The following is a 24,459-nucleotide window of genomic DNA, read 5'->3' on the forward strand; positions in this document are numbered from 1 at the left end:
TTTTACCACATTGGTCTTAAAGAAAGAGTGTTGCACAATTCACGACAGTTGTGAGCATTTTTGGATTAAGCAGTGATCAAAGCATTACAAAGGGTATTGAAAATCTCACAGAAACCTTTCGTCTCAAACGCTTAAAGTCCTAATTTTGTAAACGAAAGCTGATACAACACAAGGCGATGATTAATGATACCTTGAAATATGTGTATGCTGATGTCTCTTACCAAGCACATAGTGGCGAAGGTGCAGGCTGCCGTAACTGCAACCGCACTTCACCGAGAAATACTGGTGTGGCCGCGTCGTGCCAAACGGAAACCCTCGCTTCGCAGGCTACTCCTGCCTGTGTACAAAAACTTGGCTTTATAATGCTGTTCCCAAGCAAATATAGCCTATAAAGCACAATTTACAACACACTCACCGTTTGTGAACCATCCTTATCCTTCGGATCGGCCTCCATCACGAGATCGAAGCAAAAAATTTCATCAAACTGGGGATTGACTGTTTTTTTTCTAGGTTTTGTGCGTCTTTCGACTCTACGCCCGTTGGAATACAATAATGTAACAAGTGCGAAGGGATCACATTGTCCATTCTTTGTGGTGAGCTCAGAACATTCGAGAACTCGTAACCGGATCGTGTCAGGACCTACACGAGCTGCACAATGTCTTTCTGGGTCCGACCAGTAGTCGGCTGCGGTGGGTGTGGGTGATGCGTCAGACTCTGACATCGCATGCATCGGGGGTTTCGTCCGTACCGCCCACTGCGCGCGATCTTTCAGGCTCTCCGATCGCGACAGGGCCAACGCTGGCTCCGTCGCGACTGTACTGAGAAGCTTTTTGCTCGTCGAGCTGGAACTCGTTCCGAACCTAATACTCTCTTTACAATATTCTGATAGCCTTGTGAGATTGTTTGCCTTCGTCTTCGCCGAGCAGTTGTCGGCATTCGGGTCCGGATCGGGCGGCTTTGGGTCCATTCGTAACCGTTTTCTCGAGTCTTCCAGTGTGAGTTCGATGTATGCCTTGCCCTGAACTTCGGAATCTGCGTCCACCGGTCGCAAGGCGAACCAGTGGTCTTTATTGTTGTATCGCTGCAAATCCTCGCGTTTAATCGCGACCTTCCCGAGGACCTTATCTTGTTTGAGATGCTTATCGCGGTCGAACACGTATATGGATAGGTATCTGAATCTTCGTGGTACTTCGAATTGGAATTCCTCGCCAAAAAATGGGCTGGAACAATGTTTTTAAATAAGTATCACGGAAGTACAGAAGATATCAAATAGTAAACATACGATATACCTATATCATCTATAAAACACATATTATTATTATGTAAATGCTGTGTGTGAGTTATCGAACTGTTGCATTAAATTATTCAAATTGAGTAAAATTGACTTCTATTCTTATCGGCATATCGAGCAAGTGTTATAGAAGTAACAACATTAATATTTGCTTAAGCATTAGCCATTATGTGGCTACTAGAGCGTGTGTGGTCGTAGAGGGGAAAAATTAGCGCATCGCAGGAACAAGGCGACGACGGATCAATCAATCACGTGCTCTCGTGCGGTAGAAATCGGTAGAATTCGGTCTGCCAAAAAATCAAAAAAATTAAGACTCCGCATTTTTCTTGAATTTCAACATCTTGGTGTTTGCTGGTTATTTGTATACAGAAAATTTGTCAGAAGGTGTGTCTGCGAATAAATAGTATTGTCTTTTATTGACTGATAAACCTTCCAACCAAGTAGTAAAACCAATAAAGTAAAAGTTTTTGGAGTAAACAAAATAATATGGCAACAATGATCAATGTCTACATGTAGAATAAGTACATGTTTTAGACATTGGTGTAAGTGCGGTGTAAAGCTACATTAGAAAGCAAACAAGTAGGTAAACATTCTTATGGCAGTGAATCCCTTCAAAGTGCACATGATAATCATCGCGGCACGGCTGTGCGTGGGCTCCCATCGTTCACGACAAAGGTGAAAGTTTTTACACTCGTCTTTATAGCCATACAACATCATACAAATAAATTTTGATGCACAAAGGCTATTATGAAAATTAACGTGGCTAATGTAGCAATGCATGACGAATTACTCTGATAATATATCTACTATATTTCTATAACCATTGCAAGTAATCTTCCTAAGAGATGTTCTATTTATTATTAGGTATGTTGTATATAAAATTACGAGCTATTTCGCATTCGAAAGGCTTAATATATACATCTTGCATATTTAAATGAATTTTTAGTAGTCACATTTTGGTAAAATAGGAAACTAAGAGCAGTTTTGAATGTGGAGTGGCCTGATAACGACAGCGTATATCACTCGTTTATGCTAGTTAAGCAACGTTGACCCAAGTCAACATTTTGGTATGAGATGACTATTGTCTGTGATGGCTAGGTCAACTAGGGAGGATCCAATTTAACCATTACCTATTCCTCTGCGCCTCGCAGTGTAAACCTACCTACCTATGCTAAAACGTCGGTGCCAGTTATTATCATTAATATCTGGTAATAGCTGTGTAACCTAAGAGTTAAAATCGTACATCAGAAGAATCTGGGAGTCCTCTGCATTTAGTACCTGACTCAAGGAAACCCTTACAGTTATTGGAAGGGTCACGACACGAGAAATACCTACGATGCAGAGAGACCAATTAATAAAGTATTCTTGTCTCAAGTAAGTAGGTACTAAAAACTGAGAAGCAAAAGTTCACTCATTTCTTAATGTATCAAACAGTTTCTTATATGTTTAACAATGCCTTGCATGATCCTTTGTGCATCGAGTTTTATTTTGGATGTAATTAGCGTGCATCATATGACACGATGAGAACGTTATGATTATTCATCATAATCCATCATCATTGGGTTGGCAGTTTGACATTGATTAAAAACTTCACGCGTCCTATGCCTCATAGGTCACCAGCTAACTCAGTGTTCTATACTGAAAGATAGCCACCGAGCTCCAAATACCAAATATCTCCAACTCCACCACACTCCTGGCACAAGCTTCACGCTTAATTGGAGGGGAAAGGGGAGTATTAGTCATGATTAGCATGGCTAATATTCTTTTTTTAAATATATTTCAGGGTTCTATTACAGTAAATCGAGGAACTATTATAGGTGCCTATTTTAAGTGAAAATTGGCTTTAATTGCTATTTCCTATTATAATGCCTATAAAAATATTATTATTTTCGTCAATATATGTAAAATATGTCATTTATATATATAAAATCATTTGTATATATATATGTAAAATATGTCATATGTATGTAATTTGTCATTTTAATGCGCACGCATGGGCGCGGAAACATTAGGAATTGTGCGCGCAAAACAAGTACCTATAGTCGTATCTGAAGTTGTAATTTGTAGGGATGTCCACTCATGTGTCGGCGGTTTGCGCAGATCACATAGTCTAAGGTTTAAAACATGCAAAAGCCTGGCTGAGAGCTGTTTTTGTACAATAAGTACACAATTGGACTACTATCTACATGTTTTGCGCACATAATACACCTATTTAATCCTCGGCTGGTAGAAAACTATGTGAAATCATATTCTGTTATGATAAAGGCGAAAAGAAACAGGACACACCTACACTATTTCATCACACGGACGTAATAATCGTATAGCATGAATTCCACGTACTCATCTCGTTTAAATAAAGGCCCGGGCACACTTTTAACAGCACCTACCATCTCACGCCTTCTGTGTCGAGTCAAATCTCCCTACACCGTGAGTCGTGACTCGTAATCCTCAATGCGTGGGATATTGATTAACCGCTATCATACCATTAATGAAAGGGCATTAATCACATAATGGTAGGCATTTTCTTAGGATAATATTTCTGTGGCCTCCCAAATAAGTCTATACCAGAAACGCGCTTCAGATTTCAGACACTCTACAGCAACACGCTTGTCAAATGTTTTTTTTGCCCCTTATTTTTTAATTTATTCGTGCAAGTGCGTATTGCCATTAATCAATAATTTTGTATCGATATTCGGGATGATAGCGACCGAGTTTTAATTTCAAAATGATACAGAATCAGGGCTTGCGGGGGTGTTTCGCTAATTCAGTGATCATCACTAAATGAAAGCTATGAAACTCATTTGACACTGATTTTGTAGCAAACGTTTCAAGGATTCAAAATAAATATCAAATGAGGTTGATGGCTTTCGTTCAGTGATGACCACTGAGTTAGCGAATCACCCCACCGCTCTGGTCATAGAAAATACCTAGGTAGACCATGACGACTGTTGGCGTGCGGTGCGGAGTCATATTACAAGTGTGTTTTCGTCATAATGCAGAGTAATGCACTCAACTCAAAGCCGTCGACTGCCGGTGCCGGTCGCCCGTTTTGACGCGATGATCATTTTACGCGCCACGAGGTTCCGGCGTCAATTTATCACTTAAAAGCTTCCGCCAATGCACTACGAGATTTTAGTACGAGAGACCACATCTAAAACATCTAATAAGAGTAGAAGTCATAATACACTCGATTTCAAACAATGAAAAAAGAATCATCAATGTACGATTAAAAAATACCATAGCGTATTTGATTGAAGATGTTTACGATTTTAATTTATATAGGTAATAGGCAGATACCATATTAACTATACCTATGTCCCTGCCATTTTTTTGTCTGGTTCACTGAAGATGAGTAATTTTAGAGTAACAAGAGGGGGTTGACCGCTTCGTCTTTTTTGGGTCCATTTGTAGCTTCATAGTGCTTAAACGGATGGATTGATTTGAAAGCATTTTTTTAATCGAAAGCGTGTTTGATCTAAATGATTAGCTATGAGATTATGAAAATTATGTTATACTCTTGTATACAAGTAGGCATGTTTATATAGTTTTCTTTCTATTCATTACACAGTAATAATTTATAAGCTAATTTTAATTTATTAGCTTTCTTCCTGCTAACTTTTTTTAATGTAATCCAGTTAGAATTAATCTGTCTGCCAATGCCAATATTAAGTAAGACACAAGAGTTTTTGCAGTCGCCTCTATGTCTATTGGGTTTTTACGACGTTCTCAAGTTGAAACGGCTCCTGGAAATGACTTCATACACTGAGTGTGCCCAGTTAAATATAGGGTTACGCTCGCTCACTCCTTATTCATCGCCTCAGTTTGCAATTATTATATTACTTGTTATAATTATTGTGTTCTTAAATGCTGCTTTGTAATTAACTAATGACGTAATGAAGAGTTATGTATGATGAATAGAGCTACTCATCCGCATAGAATCTCTTCTGGTTACATAGATACGTCACACGGTGCGCGACCAAAACATCTCATTACCGCGAGGCGTAGGTATGATATTAAGGATTTCCAAACCCCCGCGAATGCAAAATATGCGAGAGATTTTATACCATCTCGAATCCACATGTATTTACCACGTCGATAACCCTGGTATGACACTTATCTAATAGTTACAAATAGGCTAACGGTACTGTAGGAGATGTAGCATGGTAGAGACGACAGATACAAAATATACGGAGAAGTATTTAAAATCGTGTAAGGCTGCTTTTCTATCAGACCGCAGTACTGGATTAGGTACTGGTAGAGAACGGTTTAATCCAAGATATAACTAGATTACATTGGCGCGGGGCACCTCTTGATACCTACGGGGGTGCTTCAACAATTGGCGATCCGATACCAGGGATGGGTTTAGTGAGCTAAGTTATGATGAAAATAAAGCGATCTTATTGTTTGTTGTCCTTGAGTGAAGACCGCGTATAAGCAAGCGTAGTGTGGGACGCCTTCCAGCACGATGGACTGACGATATAAAGCGGCTGGCGGGAAGTGGCTGGATGAGGAAGGCTGAGGACCGGGTGTGGCGCTCTTTAAGGAAGGCCTATGTCCAACAATGACGGCCACAGGCTGATGATGATGATGATGAATGTTAGGCTATATGTACACATATGTATCTCTCGCTATGCATCCTCGCACATCTCTTAGGAACCTTTTCATCAGAAAAGGCTCCTAAGGCAATGTGGTTTCTATTAACTAGCTAGTATACACAGTCGGCAGTTTCGACTAGGAGCTGATAAGGTATCAGGAGACAAAGAACCCATTAAGTCGCTCTGAATGACGTGACGTTTCCTTCGATATCCGCTGCGTGGTGCTCAACTGCTCACCTTTGGGGTCACAAATCACTATCTCATTTCCGCCCAGCCAATTAACAATACGTTGATTTGTCTAATTACTAATACAAACATTGTAGTACCTTCTATGAAAGAAAAGGAAGCTGCTAAGATGAACTACTCCCACACGACAAAAAGGGCCAGATATACCAAAAAAACCGGCCAAGTGCGTGTCAGACTCACACCGAGGGTTCCGTACTCGGCTATTTTTTCCGACATTTTGCACAATAAATCAAAAACTATTATGCTTAAAAATAAATAAAAAACCTGTTTTAGAATGTACAAGTAAAGCCCTTTCATATGATACCCCACTTGGTATCTTGGTATCTTTAAAAATTAAAACACATTTTTTTCTGTGATGTAACCACAAATTCACAGTTTTTGGATTTATTCCTTTACTTGTGTTATAAGACCTACCTACCTGCCCCATAGGTTTTTTTGACAGACACGACAGACAGACAGATAACAAAGTGATCCTATATGGGTCCCTTTTTTCCTTTTGACGTACGGAACCCTAAAAAGTTGTCGTTTTAGTTAAACTTGCCCATCCAAAAAACAAGCAACACAAATTAGTATTCTTTCATCCTTAATTAAGGTTGTATGTCTAATGGTAATATCAGCAACCCAAAGTCACGTTTTCGGTGGTCAAATTTAACGTTAACCATAAATGCCTATGGAGCAACTAACCATAAGTACAGCTACACGACGTTATCGTAAAAGTATCGACGTCATAAGCATAGCTCGTTATTTTTGTATTGATAGCAGCTTCCGTTTGACCATTATCTCTCCCCGATGATGTCATGATGCAGTGTAAGATTTGGGCTGACGGCCTGGATATTGGAACATGTATTTTAGCATTGGCTAAAGTTCGGCTACAGCCTACAGCGCACCTAGACGGACGAGGCTTTGTTAAAAGAATATTAGCCATGTTCATGACTAATATTACCCTTTCCCTCCAACTAAGCGTAAAGCTAGGAGGTGCTAGGAGTAGGTACGACAATAGTGCAACGGGTGGGATTTGAACCGCCGACTTTTCAGAATTCAGTTCGCTCCTTAACCGTTGAGCTATTGAGGCTATATTAGGAGGGCACAAACCTTTAGTGAGTATATACATTAATAGTCTGCACCTAAACCCGGCATTTTATTAATTGCAAGTTGTTATTAGTGCGTGTAGTTCAGTGTGAATTTGTCATTCATTCCCAAAACTGAATGGCGAGGGGTGTAGCGGAAGGGACGTTCCGCGCCGACGCACGCTCTCGCCGGAAACGCATCCGGGACGTGGCGCGCCGCCGCACCGCCCTCCTGCGCCAGGCGATCTAACCCTCCCCGGACCAAAATTATCACACGCTTGTCTTTTTACCCCGGCAAACACCGGCGAAACCAAACAAGAAGGGTAAATATTTTCGCATTAAACTAGCTACAAAGAGCGAATTTGCTTGACAATTTCGATGATTTCTCTAGATAGAGAACAAATTTATAGAATGACTTATTTGTAATTGGTGTTTCTCAGAGATAGAATAAGTTTGAAATTAAAATAATTAAAAAAAAAGATTTCGACGAATTTAGAACCTCCTCCTTTTTGAAGTCGATTAAAAATTAGCAGTAATACATATTTAAAAAAAAAATGGCAATCAGAGAGAACATCCGACAGAAGAGAAAACTTAAAACAATCATTTTTTTTTGGATTTTGAAATTAATTGTAGCATCAAAAATTACAAGATTTGTAAATCAAAACCTAGAATCAACAAATGTTTAGATACTTTAGCTACAGATACACTATTAACATTAGCATTAAAGTTTTCTTTTCATAAATTGCTGTGACGTTAGTGTATTAAATAAAAATAAATAAATAAGAAGCCGTTAGCAAAACAAACTTGGTTTCATTTCCATAACAGTTGTCAGGCATAGGCCATCTATCCTTATTTTGCTTATTAGCGTTTACTAGTGCCGGATCAGCACTATACACTTCGCCCGTGTCTACTAAGTGATGTGTACTAAGATTCTATGACTAGGTAGTACTTCCTGTTATGTTTCAATGACATGAGTTAGATAATAATATTATAGTAAGTAACCTACGTAAGTAGATCACACTAATATTATAAAAGCGAAAGTTTGTATGTGTGTGTGTGTGTGTGTGTGTGTGTATGTTTGTTACTCCTTCACGCAAAAACTACTGGACGGATTTGGCTGAAATTTGGAATGGAGATAGATAATATCCTGGATTAGCACATAGGCTACTTTTTATCCCGGAAAATCAAAGAGTTCCCACGGGATTTCGAAAAACCTAAATCCACGCGGGCGAAGTCGCGGGCATCGGCTAGTACTTCATAGATTTTAATATGACTGTCAACTTTCAGGCGTAGATTCGAACGAAGGCGGAGTCCTATTAGTCACTCTTCGAAATGAGTTGTGAATTGTGAAATAGGTAGGTAGAAACAATACAAATTAAAAGTTTAACAGTACCGGGACATTACACACTGTAATCCACATATTACCTAAGTACCTACTTAGGTATGAAGCCCCCCATTGCGCTGAGTTCGCATTTGTTTGGGCTTAAGTATCTCATCAACTACTGTACGGATTTTCATACGGTTTTCAACAACAGAAAAAGGGATTATCTAAGAAGATTTATAGGTCACATTTTATGCACGTATTGCGAAAATAAGTTATCAAGTCGGAAAAAATTGCCACATCTAAGCTTCCGTGGCGTGCACTGCGCAAGTGCTACCCATGCGAAGCCGGGGCGGGTCGCTAGTGTACGCTAAAACAATAAAATTAATTAGCTGTATAACTATCGTACTACAGGTGCTTGTGACCTTTTTATAATGCGATTTCCAAATTGTGTGTGTGAATATTGCACTATAAAACAATCATCATCATAATGATCAACCCATCTCCGGCTATATACAGAGCACGGGTGTCCTCTCAGAGTGAGAAGGGCTTTGGTCATAGCCTACCACGCTGGCCAAGTGCTGATTTGCAGATTTCACACACCTTTGATATTATGGAGAACTCTCAGGAATATTCATTCTATTCCTTCACTGTTAAAGCAAGTGATATTTAATTACTTAAATATTATATATTAGTATATACAATATTTAAGTCATATTCGCGATACAGTGACACAGTGGAATCCTATGCAAAACCGTTGAGCGACCTGTTCTAGTCTCAAAGGACACAGATGACAGAATCAAGATATGTCTGCAGCCTGCATCTCAACTTCTTTACTGCGAACATTAGTGTTATTTAAAAAAAATTGAGTTCAAAACTTCTTTGCCCTCTAGTCCAGTCAGTGAGCGCCAACCTTATTAGTTTGAATGCATCATAATATTACATTAGGTAGTGGGAATATTAATTAAGTGCCTATTCATTGCAATTTACACGCATCGCTAAGTGCATACGAGCGGAAGTTATTCCGCATGGACGATGTACCTACTCATACGGTGGTGCGCGCGCGAAAATTTATAAATACAAGATTCAAAGAAAGCAAGAGTGAATTGCTGTATTGTTTTCATGAATTGAACTTGCGCAGCTGAAATTATTACCATAGTGGGCAAAAGAAAACTATTGTACGTACAGCTGTATGTCGTATGTGTATGACATACCTATCTAAAAGCTGACTCACCCTGCATTCGCTATCGGAAATTCTGGCGGTCGGAATTTTTGGAAATCTGTCTTTAGTGGAGATCTTTATGGAGAATCTACAATCTACATGCAGACTCTCAAAATGCTAGACCCATCGTTACGATCTAAACGTTGATAAGTCGCTCAGTCGTCAGTTAACCTTTTATAAGAGCCTGCGACTTCATCCGCGTGAATTTTGGGTTATGAAGATCCCATTGTTAATCAAAATCCTTTCAATCCTGATTATGTAAGATGAAACATTTCTCTTGGACAATATAATATAATAACATCTCAGTGTAAACAAAACAGTCTACAAATGAAGAATCTTGAATCTTGATAGAAACGAATACCAATATGATGTAAATATTCTAACTCAACTTTTGAATAATAAAATTATATTTCTCAGAGCTCAACCCCAAAGAGCGATGCACAAAAGACTGGCCTTGGAACAATTGGAACAAGGATGGCAAAAAGCTCTTTTCTCAAATCTCAGGATCAGTAACTGAAATGCAATGAATATAATGAAACATTTCTCTTGGACAATATAATATAATAACATCTCAGTGTAAACAAAACAGTCTACAAATGAAGAATCTTGAATCTTGATAGAAACGAATACCAATATGATGTAAATATTCTAACTCAACTTTTGAATAATAAAATTATATTTCTCAGAGCTCAACCCCAAAGAGCGATGCACAAAAGACTGGCCTTGGAACAAGGATGGCAAAAAGCTCTTTTCTCAAATCTCAGGATCAGTAACTGAAATGCAATGAATGCCTGCGAAGTGAATTTATTAAACAATTGAGGTTATGGACAGCCGCCAGGTATATTTGCATATGACATATATTTTAGGAAGGATGAAAACAATAGTGTGCCAAATACCATAAGTACGCACACGAACGAACTCTGGAATGCTAGTGTACTCTAATTATTCTTAATTCGGTGGATCCTACCGTATAATTTTACACCCATTCACAACGTTGCGAACCTTGACCCACTATTTTTGTTTGACTCCCTACGTTTAATGTGCTCGTAGGGTTGACAACTTGAAGACAAAGAAAACGGATTACATTACATATTGATAAATTTACTAGGACGTTTTCTTATTTATTAGGACCTGAATGAGAGATAGAAATATTTTTTATTAAAATAAACTTTTACATTGTATGTACCTACTTCTAAAATGTAATTTTTTATTTGTCTTTTCGTCAAATGCATCTTGTAATCTGTCGATAAGTTTTTATAAAAAATTGTAGGGTCTTTTTTCCAAATAACAATGTTGCTACTTATGGACAGGTTATAGATAGATTATTAATTTTTGCCATTATTAAATTCGTATGCTGTTTAAAAATTGAGAAAAAAAGTGTGAATACTATTAGTTTGTGGCCTTGGTAGGTATACCTAAGTAAATATCTATCATTCAATATGGTTGACAACCCTACCAGTAATGTTTCCCGCCCAAACGGACCGGAAGACAGTCCGGAAGCTTTACAAAGAGACCGTTATATTATTAACTTACTGGTAAAATATTAACAATATTGGTTGTACATGTTCCGATTTTAGTAACACTTTCTTTAAAGTTTAAACATATCTAGTATTTACGACTCGGATGGTCAAAGTGCAGAAACAGATACCTACAGAGAGGATGAAAGAAGAAAAATTTTAACTCTACACCTATTATTATGGTTAACGAGATATAGCCCGCTGATAGGCAAACAAACGAACGGACGGACAGCGGATGCTTAGTAATAGTAGTAAACCAAAGAAATACAGACCTTATTGCCTTGCCGTTAAGATTTTAAACACAAGAACAACAGAGATTCGTGCTATATCGCTCATTAATTCGCGCGTACAAAACATAGCGCGTAGGCACTAGGCAACAACCAATAGCGGACGGACGCGTTCTATGATTGGCTGAGATATTTTCGCGCCATTCAAAAATAAGATTGCTGCGCAGGTACATCGGCGTATCTTATAAAAGTGATAGTACTGTACTTTATGTTACTTACTTAAGTGTTCTCTCCATTGTGGAAGTGCGGAATATCTCTTCTTGGTCGAGGGACAACACGCAGTATATGTCACGTTGGCAGGCGGCGCCATTATTGCGAGCTGGGAGATTCTTAGCTTCACCTGTAACAATAATAAAAGAAATTAGCAAATTTTTTTATAACCCAAAAGTATAATATAATGTTTACAAACCACAAGTTGGCTTGCATATTTTTTTTTTTCAAAATGTACTCTTAGTCAAAACTTTTACCCAGTTATAACTAATTTAAATTGAAAAAAAAAAGCTGGAACTAGTTTTGACGAACGACATTAGCCAAATTATTGTTCTAAAAAATAATTAACATTTTTATTAAAATTCTGTAAGTATTATAATTGATTCTTATAGATTTCAGTCCAGTTTAAAGTTTTCTGCTACGTGAACTTCCATAGAATTATGATAAGCAATCAGTACACGATATCACTTTCATTTATTCCTTTATTTACTTTAATTTATAGTTATGCACAGGGATACACAACCGATTTTTCTAATTTGTCGCCATTTCTCACTCCCAACTTTAACTAGACATACCTACTCTATCATCTTTTAAAGATCTTTTCAAGTGAGTTGATAAACGTTTGAACAAATCGTATAAAGGGGACCAGGAATTATTTTCAAGTCATCCGGTGCGGGACGGGCCTGCGCCCTACTTTGGTGCGCCTGTACATGTTAACACAAACTATAGAGATCCTCACTTTATAACGGATGCCGTAGTCGTATATTTTTATACTATGACGATAAGATATAGACGACCTCCCTGACGCATTGGTGTGCACTGTTGTTTTATTTTGGAGATTCTGGATCTTCCTGCAGGATTAATCTAGGGCAACACTTGCTAACAGGTCTGATAGTAGCCAAGCACTAGTCTGTACATTAAAAAAAAACGGGATTTATAATTCTAGGGTGCCGTATCTTCAGAAAAAAGAAGGTGATTGGTTCACTTTGTTGTCTGTTAAGACCCTTCAAGGAAATCAAATCTAAAGTAAAATAAAAAAATCCCGTTGGCCTAGAATCATGAAATTTATTAGGCAGCAGCATCTTATAAGTTTTAGCACAAGAAAAGTAAAAAATCCGAAGACAGTGAATTTGTGGTTGCATCACAAAAAAAGTGTCATTTCTTGTCACGACGGTACGGAACCCTCCGGGTGCCAGTCCGACACTCACTTGTTGAATAGATCGCCAAGATCAGCTCGATCTTGAGTTTGTTACGAAGACGGATTACATCCTGAAGACGGGCATAAACTATTTTTTATCCGAAAGATATCTTTGTCTCAATGGAAAAGAAGGTTTAAAAAATAAATTCCTAGCAGATTACGACGTGGCACGACACAACGTCGTATCGTGTTTAAGCCCTAAGTCGTTGGCAGTATATTATTAACATGCTGCAATGACAATGAGCAGCAAAACGCTCGAACGATTTTCATAAATTGATATTGAACTAAATCACAACCAAGATAAGTTTCTCAAAATGCTCAAATTGAGTTGCAAGAGATAATTCCTTGTGGACCATCTCTAGCATCGTTCACTCTATTTTAAACTCCATTTCTATCAGACAAAGTGGTTATTAAGTATAATTATTGTATTGTGTTTGTTTTTGACACTACCATCGAAAAAAAATTTTTTTCCATCTATTTTAGTTCACTATCAATTTATCAATGAAAATTGCTCGATCATTTTGAGTTTTGACGCTCAGTGTGTGCCGACCTTACGGCCTTCAGTTTCGTATTCAATGAATGGTGTAGTTTTCATGCGTACCTAGTACCTTCTGTTCATTAATATGGTAGGTATTTAAATCGACATTCACATATAGCAATAAAAAATCTGAGACATTATTTTACCCAATTAAAGCTTATTCGCTGTCTGAAAAATTAATAATATTGTTAAAATGGAAGGTCCAGTGGTTGTGCAACGTTGTGAATTGTGACCTCGTCGGATATAGCTTTATACGGCGAAGCAAGGTAAGGTAGCCATCGTACCTAGTACAGTAAGCGAGTCCTGTTTGTAAGGTTTGAACAAACAACGCGCGATGGAAACGTCTTCCACATGGATACGGCTGGTACCAGGAACGTATCAAAGGTGTTTAACACTGGAAGATGCGTAGGTAGGAGTCTCACGCCATCATCGTTTCGATCTGCAGCTCACGCAGCAGATATTCACGTGCGTCGTATTTATAATGTAAGAAACAAATTAATATTATCTGTGTGTAAAATTATCTGTTTCGTCTGTCTGTTACCCTTTCAAAACCAATTCGTTTAACCAATTTTTACGTTCGGTAGTACTTTGGATCATTGGTTTTGCTTGCTTCCTGAAGTTGACGTACGTTAGGCTAGCGTTCAATATGACGCCCTGTCGTGCAATTGCCGTCCCGCTTTGTATGTGTCCAAGCCTTTACCCGTAGAGTCAATTATTGCGACCTTTATGCGTAAACGTTCAGCAGTAAGTAACTTGTAAGTACTAACGTAATAATTGCGATTTGTGAATTGAATCACAATTACATCATGACTACACACAGATATAATATGATAATACTTTCTTTGTTATCGTATTAAATAATATTTTGCAACTTTATCAGACCAAACTCTTTTTTCGATGCCGACGAACTCCTAATATACGTTAGATTACATAAAAATAGATTTTACTTTTTGTATTAGCGTTAAGAAAATAAAGCAATAGCACAGCGAATAAAAATCGCGGGATTTTTCTTCGCAATTCTGTAACATTTGCAATCAGATAGAGAAGCCCGAACTAAGATTTAAAATTCTCGCGAATCTGGAAAAAATCTGTGATGAGATACAATCTGCGGTATTAAATTCGCGCGGATATTTTGTGTAGTATGTAGTTGTATTCCGCTCACCGCATTCGCAGTGCGGGCAGGTGAAATTCCGTACGCGGAAAATAAATCGCGCGAATAAAAATCTCTATGCGGGCTAGGCCTAAGCGTAAGTAGCTGGTAGGTAGTGCAAACGGTGCTCTCGAAACTACAAAATGGTTGAAGTGTCGTCCTGTGGTCACGTCATTCCATTTGAAGTGTGGTCATTCTTTATTAAACTTTGCCATTGTCATACCTACCTAGTGTTTTACCATGAACGATGGACATTCCGCTAAAAGCCATTGAAAAAAGTAAATGTATGGGAAAGTTTGCAACAGAAAATCAACCTTTCACTTAAGCGCTCCAACTAAATCGCAGCTCATCATAGCAGTCATACAAATTGTGCGGCGAAGAGAGATCATAACGATTGTTAGGGCTAAACAAAGACCTTGTGGCAACCGTACACACACTCCCACAAATTCGTAATTGGACTACGAGAGAAACTAGTTGCGACAACAAACTGTACATAATTGCTGATGCAAAAACACCGTCATCATCAACGGCGGTAACACACGCCATCGAACTAGATCGTGGGAGTGAAACGGGAAACTTTGAATAACACCATGGGTATCTGAGGAAACGTATCTACGTACTTATATTGTGCTTGCCGTGGGCCGTGTGGCCACAATGGAGTGCCGTCACGATATTGCCACACTGTTGTACGTAGCTCGGCTCTTTCGAAATCGAGAGTACTTTGGTGTTTTAGGAATGCCGTACACAAATATGGGAATGTTTCAACGCTGGCAGACGTTTTGGACATTTTTACATAGAACATGATTACTCAAACATGATTTCGCAGAGGTCAATATACCACCTTTAGATATTAGTACCGCTTCTTTTGCTTAACCTCTGTAAAATGTCAATCTCATCGGTAGTATCTAATTGTTTTAGGAGATAGATCATGATGTCAATAATCTGATTTGAAAGATTGTCTTAGATATTGTTAATTATACAGAATTGGCAATGTTTCCTCCTACGTTTCAAGCTAGTGGCAGGTTTGAATCTAGGTCCTCACCCACATACACCTTCCTATGTGCAGGTGGGTTGAAAAGTACCTTTACCTAAAGTACCTACCTATATCTTAGACTAGACTCTAAGGCTTAGACATTAGCATGTCAGGGTCGATTTAGATTCTCCAAGTCCTACTTATATTAATTTGGCTAAGCGTTTGTATCATGGCATTCAGCTTTTAAATCTTCTTAATCTACCCGACTTTTTGAGGAATAAATTGGAATATGTATAGGATTTTTAGCTACATACACTGCATGGGGACATAGAAGCATGGTTGACACTGTTTTAATCAAAAATGTTTTATTTTTTCCAATCCTGCTAGGCTCCGAGATCACTTAAGAAAGCAACGGTGCCTCCTTCGCGCGACGTCCGTTAAGGCTTGACCCGGAGGAAATAGTCCTCTGATTGTATGCACGTATTGCATGTATTGTATGGCTGTTTGTGCATATCAACTGGCCAGATCTACGGCTGCCTCAATTAATATATAGATATGTACAATATAAATACATGAGGTGGGTAGTGTTTAATTTCGTCCTATAAAATTACGTAGGCAATTTATACTACCGAAAGTAAAATCGAAACAGCTCATGTAAATTCATCAGTAAACCCTCTAAGAATGAATAACTATGAACATAATATCATAGAGGCTATTGCCCTGCCAGACGCGCCCGTTCAGAGATAATTACAAAAACAATTTTGCAAATTATTCGCTGCTAATCCGTGTAAGCTAATTTGCTAACAATTTGAAAAGCCTACCTAATTTATTATAATATATGCACTACATATCATAAATCTTTTGTTTTGCCTTTATTTAGACTAGGTAGGTTTAGAGAAAAATTTATTACATTATACCTAAACGGTATAGATAGAATAAATAACTATTAGAAGTTATTTTGCACAGTCAAATGAAAGTGAGCAAGGCTTATTATTAGCCTACAATAACGTCAAATCTTACGTAAAGGAAATGGAAACAGGGACACTGTTTATCTATTTATCTCCGAAGGCAGCGAATTCGTGCGCAATACAAAGCACCTCCTATCAAGTTATCAGATGCTCACGGCTCGATAGCAAAGCGTGCAATCTTATCATTGATATTCGGTTTGAATGAGTAGTGCGGCCACGTGAGGAGTCGTCAAGGCGAGGGCGCGCATCGATAAGTACGATAAATGAGAGCGTTTTTCATTAACGGGGCGACGAGTTTCCATGAATGGGCGGGCGCACTGAATGGAAAACACTAGTTCGCCCCATTCACGGCGCGTGGCGTGCTGTGGACAACTTTACAGCCTAGCCATTCGTGTAGTGACAATACTGTTTATCTATCAGATAGAGACCTTGTTTGCCAAATTCGTATAATTTAGACGGATTAATAATCAAAACCTGTACACTGTACAAGCCCATATTGCATATCTCAGTGGACATGTAATTACTTAAGTAGTTATGTACAATAAACTTTTTTGATTAAATTTATAGACTAGCGCTTGTCTGCAATCAGAAGCTGTCATTCTACCGCAATCGAGCTGCCGGTTTCCTTACGATGTTTTGCTTAACCATGAAGGAAGTCATATTTAATTGCTTAAAACGCTATCCCCAAAAAGTTAGAGATGCCCGGGATCGAACCCAGACCTCGCGAATAATAGGCTGAAGTCTTGCTTAACCCCTAGGGTCTCAGCTCTTATCACGGCAGAAAAGGATAGTGCTTCTTAACTAGGTATTGTACTTTACCTAAAGAGCTGTTAATCTAAAGTTATATTGACTTGACTGTTGATTGAATTCACATGCACTAATAATATTATCCATAATAATGAAACATAATAACTATGTAGTTGATTATATTTACTTTAGTTTTAGAATGTGTATGAATCACCACAATCATCTTATTGGAGTAGGTACATGTCTAACAAATTAGGTTATCTTAAAATATAATGATTCCATATTGGTTTAAAACATTTTAACTATCTAGTATATATTATGTTATACTGGTTCAAAGAGTTACATACAAATCTTTGAACCAGTTTTGCTTTAATTAATGATGAATGAGTGGATAGACATATTTTTAAGGAAGTCGGACAAACCAGCAACACATTCATTAGTTTCTAGAGTGTGCCTACAAAATTTCATTCATTTACATATTAAGTATCAAATCTCATTTGTATGGGGTGTGGTCTGAATCGTTTGTAGAAAAATCCCAAGTCCTAACATTTAGCAGAATAGATAAGGGAAATCTTGTATATGTATCATGGTTATATTCTTTAAATAGTTCCATTATAAGTTATAATAATGATATGTATAAATAAAGAAAGATTTAAGTAACTACATGTATAGCTGGAAATATAAGTAGCCTTACTAATTTTGATATCGCATGTTAGGTTCATTGTATGATGTATCTAACAGTGCAGTTAAAAGGGCCTGGGGTCGCGCCCCGGAAGGCGTACTGCACCCTTATCGCGTCAGACACAGTTTGCTTTATCTAAGGATTTATGCGTTCGCGCCGATACTGACAAATCAATCATCTGCACACTCACTCCTTGTTCTTATTTGAATATCAAATAATGTATATTGATGCAACACTGAGGAGCTTGCAAATAAAACAGTGTAATTGCATGAAAATAAATTTTAGTATGAGGAGCAAAAATCTGAATAAAAGCTGTTGAAAGTTCACTGTTTTGATGGAAATCACTATCTTGGGAAACAATTTTAGCACAGTTTTTGGCTGTTTTGCTTGGAAATGACTTCTGATATCTATTCAGTAAGCCAAAAACGTCTGGGTTAAATAAAAAAGTATGTTGATCTGTACTTAGTATAGTATTAGTATTTGAAGTACATCTTCAATTGGAGCTCCTCGATTGTGCTTGAAATAAAAAAAAAAACTGGCTAAGTACAAGTCAGAGTCCCACACGGAGTGTTCTGTACTACAGAAGAAGAAAAACAGTAAGAGTTACTTTTAATAACAAACCGCATAACTAACTTGTAGAGGTTTACTGTTAATATCAAAAAAAATATGCTAGTTACAGCGTTGGTTTTATTTTTCCTTTTAAATGGATAAAGATTTAAGTAAGTATATATTGTTGCTAGTTAGCAAATTATAACTGAGTAAAAAAATCCTTTTGTTCTTTAAAGAAATTGAAGCTGACATTCCCTAAAAGTTTAATTAGCTACTCTTTAAAACTCTTGTAATATTCTTTTTGCTAGCAGATCTAAATAGCATGCACAAGTTAGAAGTCCTAACAGTCTGTAGACTGTTTTCATGTTAGATGATACAAAAACAAGCCTGATTACTGTTTAACCGTTTAGCTTATGATAAGTACTCTTTAGTGACTAATCCACACTTGCATACTAAAATTATGAATGTGAAAGGGCATATGTCTGTCTGTTAGTTTTCCACAGTGCAGCCCATCTGTTTTAATGATTTTGACGAAATTATGTACAGGGATAGCTCGCATCTCTGGGATATAATTAGGCTATATTGTCCCGGGATTTTAAAATATCTACATCGACGCAGACAAAGTTACGGGCATCATCTAATTCTAGTACAATATAAGTAATATAAGGTTAAAACTCAATGTCTTAAGAAAAAATAGCTGCTTGTAGCTAAATAGATACAAAGGTTTTCTTTTATGCGAGAGGATAATGCTTTTATGAACTGATGTTAAAGTAAAGAAAAAGTGCTTGAAGTTAGTGTTAGATGTATTTAGATTTTAGGTTTAGAACTATGATAGGGAGTACCAGCCCACTGTATATGTTAACACTTGTTTTATGCAAACTTGTGAAAATAATATTATGTACTAACTTTATACTATTAAAGGTTGTTAACAAAGCATATATCTAACATTATTGTTGTGTAGTCCTGTAATATAACAGGTAGTTACCGGCAATACTTAATTATTTTATCTATACATATTAAAAGATTTGTCCTGACTGACTAACTAATCTATCAATGCACAGACTAAACTACCTGGGGATAGAAACTTGAAGTTTTGACATTTATATTTTAGGCACCCACTAAGACTGGAGTTTTGGAAATTCAACATCTAAGGGGATTTATAGGGGATGAAAGTTTAAATGTAAATCCATCATTCTTAAAGTTCCATAGATGAAAATTGGGATTTAGGCTGTAGGTTTAAAATCAAAAGTATGTGTTTCACAATTTTTGGAAGGAAGTTCCACTCCTTCATCAATTTTCAAAAATTCCACTCGAGAGAAGCACGGCGGGCCAGCTAGTGACTTATAAATTTTACTTAATTTCAAAGTGCTAAAATAATAATACATCTGTTTTGTTTACTTGTGCATACATAGGTAATCTTATAATGATGAATTTTCTACATAAAAGTAAGAAAATTCGAAGAGCATCCAATATTTTATAAACTTGGAATTTACAACTTGGTAAGTTAGAAATTATGAAACAAAGCCCATAGGACATCAGTTTATAGACAAGATAATAAATCATTAATAATAATTTAGTATGTACACCAGATAGGTATCTAATCTAGTATCACCTAAACACGAGTTCATTGTGTTCACGGCAATTCATTCATAAATTGTGCGCGAACTGTCAAACCAATGATAAAAACAATGGATTCAGGGGTGCTGCAGAACATCTTCAATCGATTACTCACATTGAAACATCTGTTTCTAACCACATTTTCTTTATATGTACTTGAACTGCTATATCCATAAACATCTGGACAGGAAATCTTAAGTTTCTAAGTAGGTACCACCTGTTCATCACAGTGACAACAACTCATTATCATAAGAAACAGAAGACTTTTTAAAGAAAACATGCTACGAATATCTACGAAACTAAATAATTCAGTCCTAACAAGTAAAATGTGTACAAATATTACATACCAATCTTTATTTTCAATCTTTCTTCTACTCGCACTTTACGCGTTTCGTCCGCCATGTTAAATCCATAACTGTTTATCTCTTTCATCCGCTGTTATCTCTTTCGGAACGAGCCCCTCGCCCGGCTTGTCCCGCCACTTCCGGAGTGTCGTAATGTTCTACTTGAGTCTGTTTTCAAGAAGGTGGAGACGATGAGACAGTTCCAACCCGAACACAATAAAAAATAGAAACAATTTTATATTTACACATTTTTGAAAGCATTATATCGCACAGTCAAAATCGAATGAATTAACAAATGCAGTGCGCATGTGTTCAGTATGTGCCATGAAATTTATCAATGAATGCACTTTAAACTTTATTAACACATTTTTTTCACTTCACTCAAATATGTAGCTAATTTTTGACTCTCTTAATAAACGAGTTGAATCGGACAATAACAGTCGTAAAATGATTTACACAACACTTCGTCAATAAAATATTTGTTTCATTGAATGAACAAAAAGTATGAATGGACAATTACGTCACGTCATTACATTGCGCCTGCGCGATCTCATTGTGCCCCAGTGTTGCCAACTCCTATCAAAATTTTCCCTCAAGACATTGAGTCATCGACTCACAATGCTTGACACGCACAATGTAACCCGTAACGACTGTAGGTACCTAATCGACTGCGGCTCTAAAATTATTAAAATGCCACTAGCGGAAGAATAGCAATCAAACATTATGCACCGTGTTGCCATGCCATGCGCATGCTATGTGCTACCAAAGCAGCACGTAGCGTAAGTAAAGTATAATTATAAATACTACGCACTGCTACATGCTTAATAAATATTGCGTGATATTTATTTTATCAAGTAACTATGTATAATTAGTAGTTAGATAACTAGTAACTAACTACTATTAAAAAGGAGTGTGAAAAAAATCTGTTATGAGTTGGACTTGCACACAAAGGGTTTTTTACAATCGTACAAAAAGTGAGGGGCATGAGACTCAACTATTGACTAATTTGTGAGTTACAGTTAAAGTCTCCCCTGGCCTATCAATGGTTTTTATTATTATTACCATTTATGCAACAAATAGGAGTGGCTTTCCCAATTTATCATTTATTAAAATTAGGCAAAACTTACTCGATTTTAAACATTGATATTTTCAACATATTCCCAAAAATTGAGGAGATCCTAATTGCTGGCAATCTTTGTGCTACAACTACGCCTCCCCCCCCCCCTGTCAATGTCAAACAAGCACAAAAGCAAGTGCCAAAAGATCCTTGTCTGACTGTACGGTACAGTGCGTCAATTTTAGCACAGAGTATATTGGTACGTTTTTTTTTCTTCTCTCGGTCTCGTCTGGCTTTACAAAGATAAGCTAATGTCACGTTTGTAATTATTTACAAGTTAGGGAAACTATAATATACGTATAGGTTCATGATAATATAAGTATGGACTTCGTCTATACCGGCGCTCACCGATACACGCGCGGCGCCCCCTTAGTGCTCTTCGCAGTCAGTTCCACCACTAAAAACACCAGTGAAACACAAAAACCAACTAAGTACTTTTAACAAAAAAAAAAAAAAAAAACATTCCAAAAAGGCACCGCATGCGCGCCAGCAAACGCCAACACAATAACACAGACGAAGTCCAATACATTGGTATGAATTTTAAGTCAAAAATGAACAATCACAGAATAGGACATAGGTACATAGGTAGGTATTTTCAGACTGGTATATAGTGATCTGTGGTTCAAATTTCAAAAGTTCTTATTCTATACCAGACTTTACAGTAATATAATATGAAAAGCTATATATAGTATAATATCACATATTAATCATATCTTAATAAAACCAAAACCTTGTTAAAACTTAAAACAAAGCAATGTTACGGTCAGAAGTACAAAATCCTAAAGTTTTGAATTAACCTATAAAAATGATGACCTCAGCTCTTCACCACTTTCGAGTTTGACTGAAAACAATTTTTTATATTATAATTTTTTACTATATTATGCTTCAAACAATACTAGTGGCCTACCTAGTGCACAGAATAAGCTGCGTTCAGTGTTTACCCTTGTTCATTAAGTTATAAACCTATACTACTTAAATCAATGATATTATGCTAGGTACTTATTTACAGACATGACTGATAGGTACTCACATGATGATGGTGACATTGATGTTTTGTACATTAGTGAAAATATACCAGGTCCATCAGAACAAACCCTGGAATACGAGGAACTGATCCAAAACTTCAATTCTCAACTAACGCATAGTTGTAAATGCAACGATAAATGCTTGTCAGACAGTTGTGAGTGCCTTCGAATGTCTGGTGGTCGAAATTACACTTTACTTGTTCAGCAGAAAACTAATTCAGAGGTCTTTATAATCAACAAAAACGATTATTTAAACTTGAGCTCTTATCCAATTGTTGAATGCAATGAGTTGTGTCAGTGTGCAAATAGCTGTGGTAATAGACTAGTTCAAAATGGGCCTATATCAACTCTCTATGTAAAATCATCACAAAATAAATTGATTGGGCTAGGTTTATTTTCAAACACTTTGATTCCGAAAGGATCATTTGTATGTGAATATGCTGGAGAAGTTTTAACTAAAAATCAAGCTCTGTTTCGTCATTACTGTAATGAAAAACACAACAAAATGAATTATATTTTCTGTTTGAATGAACATGTTGCAGGTAAAACTGTTCAAACGTATATTGACCCTAGTAGTTTTGGTAATATTGGCAGATACATAAACCACAGTTGTGATCCTAATTGTGAAATAGTGCCTGTAAGAGTTAGTTCTCCTATACCTAAACTTGCTGTGTTTAGTTTAATCGATATTGAACCTGATACTGAAATAACTTATGCTTATGGTTCTGATGACATTAATAATCCAGTTTCTGATCAAAAACCAAGAAAGCCTTGTTTATGTAACACCACTAAGTGCAAAGGTTTTTTGCCTTATTTTCCTTGTTAATTTCTTCAGTCTTGATTTCTTAACAGAGCTGTCTGCTGTATGAGACTGCTGGTGCAGCTCCCCACTAGACCACTCCAGCCAGGAAAGCTCACTCCAGAAGCTGAGCAGGCCATCCAGGTCAGCGAGGACTTCAGCAGTGTTGCTGGGGAGCCAATATAATCTTCTTGTTGAGTAGATATACCACTACATGTGTTCCAGTGTCTCTCCACTCTCCATGCATGCTCTGCATAGAGTCTACAGTCAGTCAGTTAAGAGTCAGTATAACTACAATAGTGGTGTTTGTTTAATGAACAGTGTCCTGTTATTGTGCTTCCAACTGGCCAAAGTTCCCTCGGTTTCATTGTAGTTTCTTAGTAAGATGTCTACAATCTGTAGTGTTTGCCTATAGTCCAGCACCTTATTATAATTCTAAGTATTTAACTGAGAAATAAAGGCCAAATTCGAACTTCTGATTTCGGTCACCCATCCAGCTACCGACTGGGACCAACATTGCTTTTTATATAAAAGTAGCATGTAGAGAATAGCTAATAGTATGTATAGCTAAGAAAGTCATTCTAATAATATCTATGTAAGTAAATAAAATAAGTTGCTAAGGATTAAGGTCTATAATAAATGACAACATTCTCAATAAAATATTAAACAACACTTATCACAATGTTTTATTTGTTCATCTCAACCTAATGTTGACCTTTGAGATAAGTGAAGATAAATAAGTTACCAAACAGCTTTAATTTAATTATTGTACGTAGAATTGGTTGATAGGTATGCTTTTTGTTCAAATCAACATAAAGTTTGGTCATATTTATTACTAGACTAGCTTTTTCCCATGGCTTCGTCCGCGTGATTAAAAAGTAGTCTTGTGTTATTGTCGGGTACCAGCCAAATAACCTCCCTGTGTGCCCGAGAGTTGTGGGTACCTCCCGGATGTATCCAGGTGGAAGATTTGATTAATTTATCGTAAAACTAGCT

The 24,459-nt window shown here is 37.1% G+C and overlaps 2 protein-coding genes across 2 annotated transcripts in view; one reads left to right on the forward strand and one right to left on the reverse strand.

Annotated features, from left to right (window-relative positions):
• LOC123864757 (GTPase-activating protein) overlaps positions 1-21,070 on the reverse strand; it is a 32,043-nt gene extending 10,973 nt beyond the window's left edge. Inside the window, exons 1-4 of the mRNA XM_045905395.1 lie at positions 20,526-21,070; positions 11,766-11,886; positions 416-1,220; positions 222-337 (exon numbers count right to left, since the gene is read on the reverse strand). Of these exons, the coding sequence (XP_045761351.1) occupies positions 222-337; positions 416-1,220; positions 11,766-11,886; positions 20,526-20,610 (1,127 nt within the window). The 5' untranslated portion in view covers positions 20,611-21,070. The remainder of the gene's footprint in view (positions 1-221; positions 338-415; positions 1,221-11,765; positions 11,887-20,525) is intronic.
• A 1,264-nt stretch (positions 21,071-22,334) lies between these two features.
• LOC123864812 (histone-lysine N-methyltransferase SETMAR) lies at positions 22,335-24,139 on the forward strand. The gene has a single exon (XM_045905512.1). It carries the CDS (start codon positions 22,651-22,653, stop codon positions 23,488-23,490), a length of 840 nt encoding a protein of 279 aa, XP_045761468.1. The 5' UTR covers positions 22,335-22,650; the 3' UTR covers positions 23,491-24,139.
• Positions 24,140-24,459: the final 320 nt, after the last annotated feature.

Source organism: Maniola jurtina, chromosome 4 (genome assembly GCF_905333055.1).
Source record: "Maniola jurtina chromosome 4, ilManJurt1.1, whole genome shotgun sequence".
NCBI lineage: Eukaryota > Metazoa > Arthropoda > Insecta > Lepidoptera > Nymphalidae > Maniola > Maniola jurtina.

Coding starts and splice junctions, on each gene's coding strand:
- LOC123864812 (XM_045905512.1), top strand. CDS start 22,651: ATGACTGATAGGTACTCACATGATGATGGTGACATTGATGTTTTGTAC.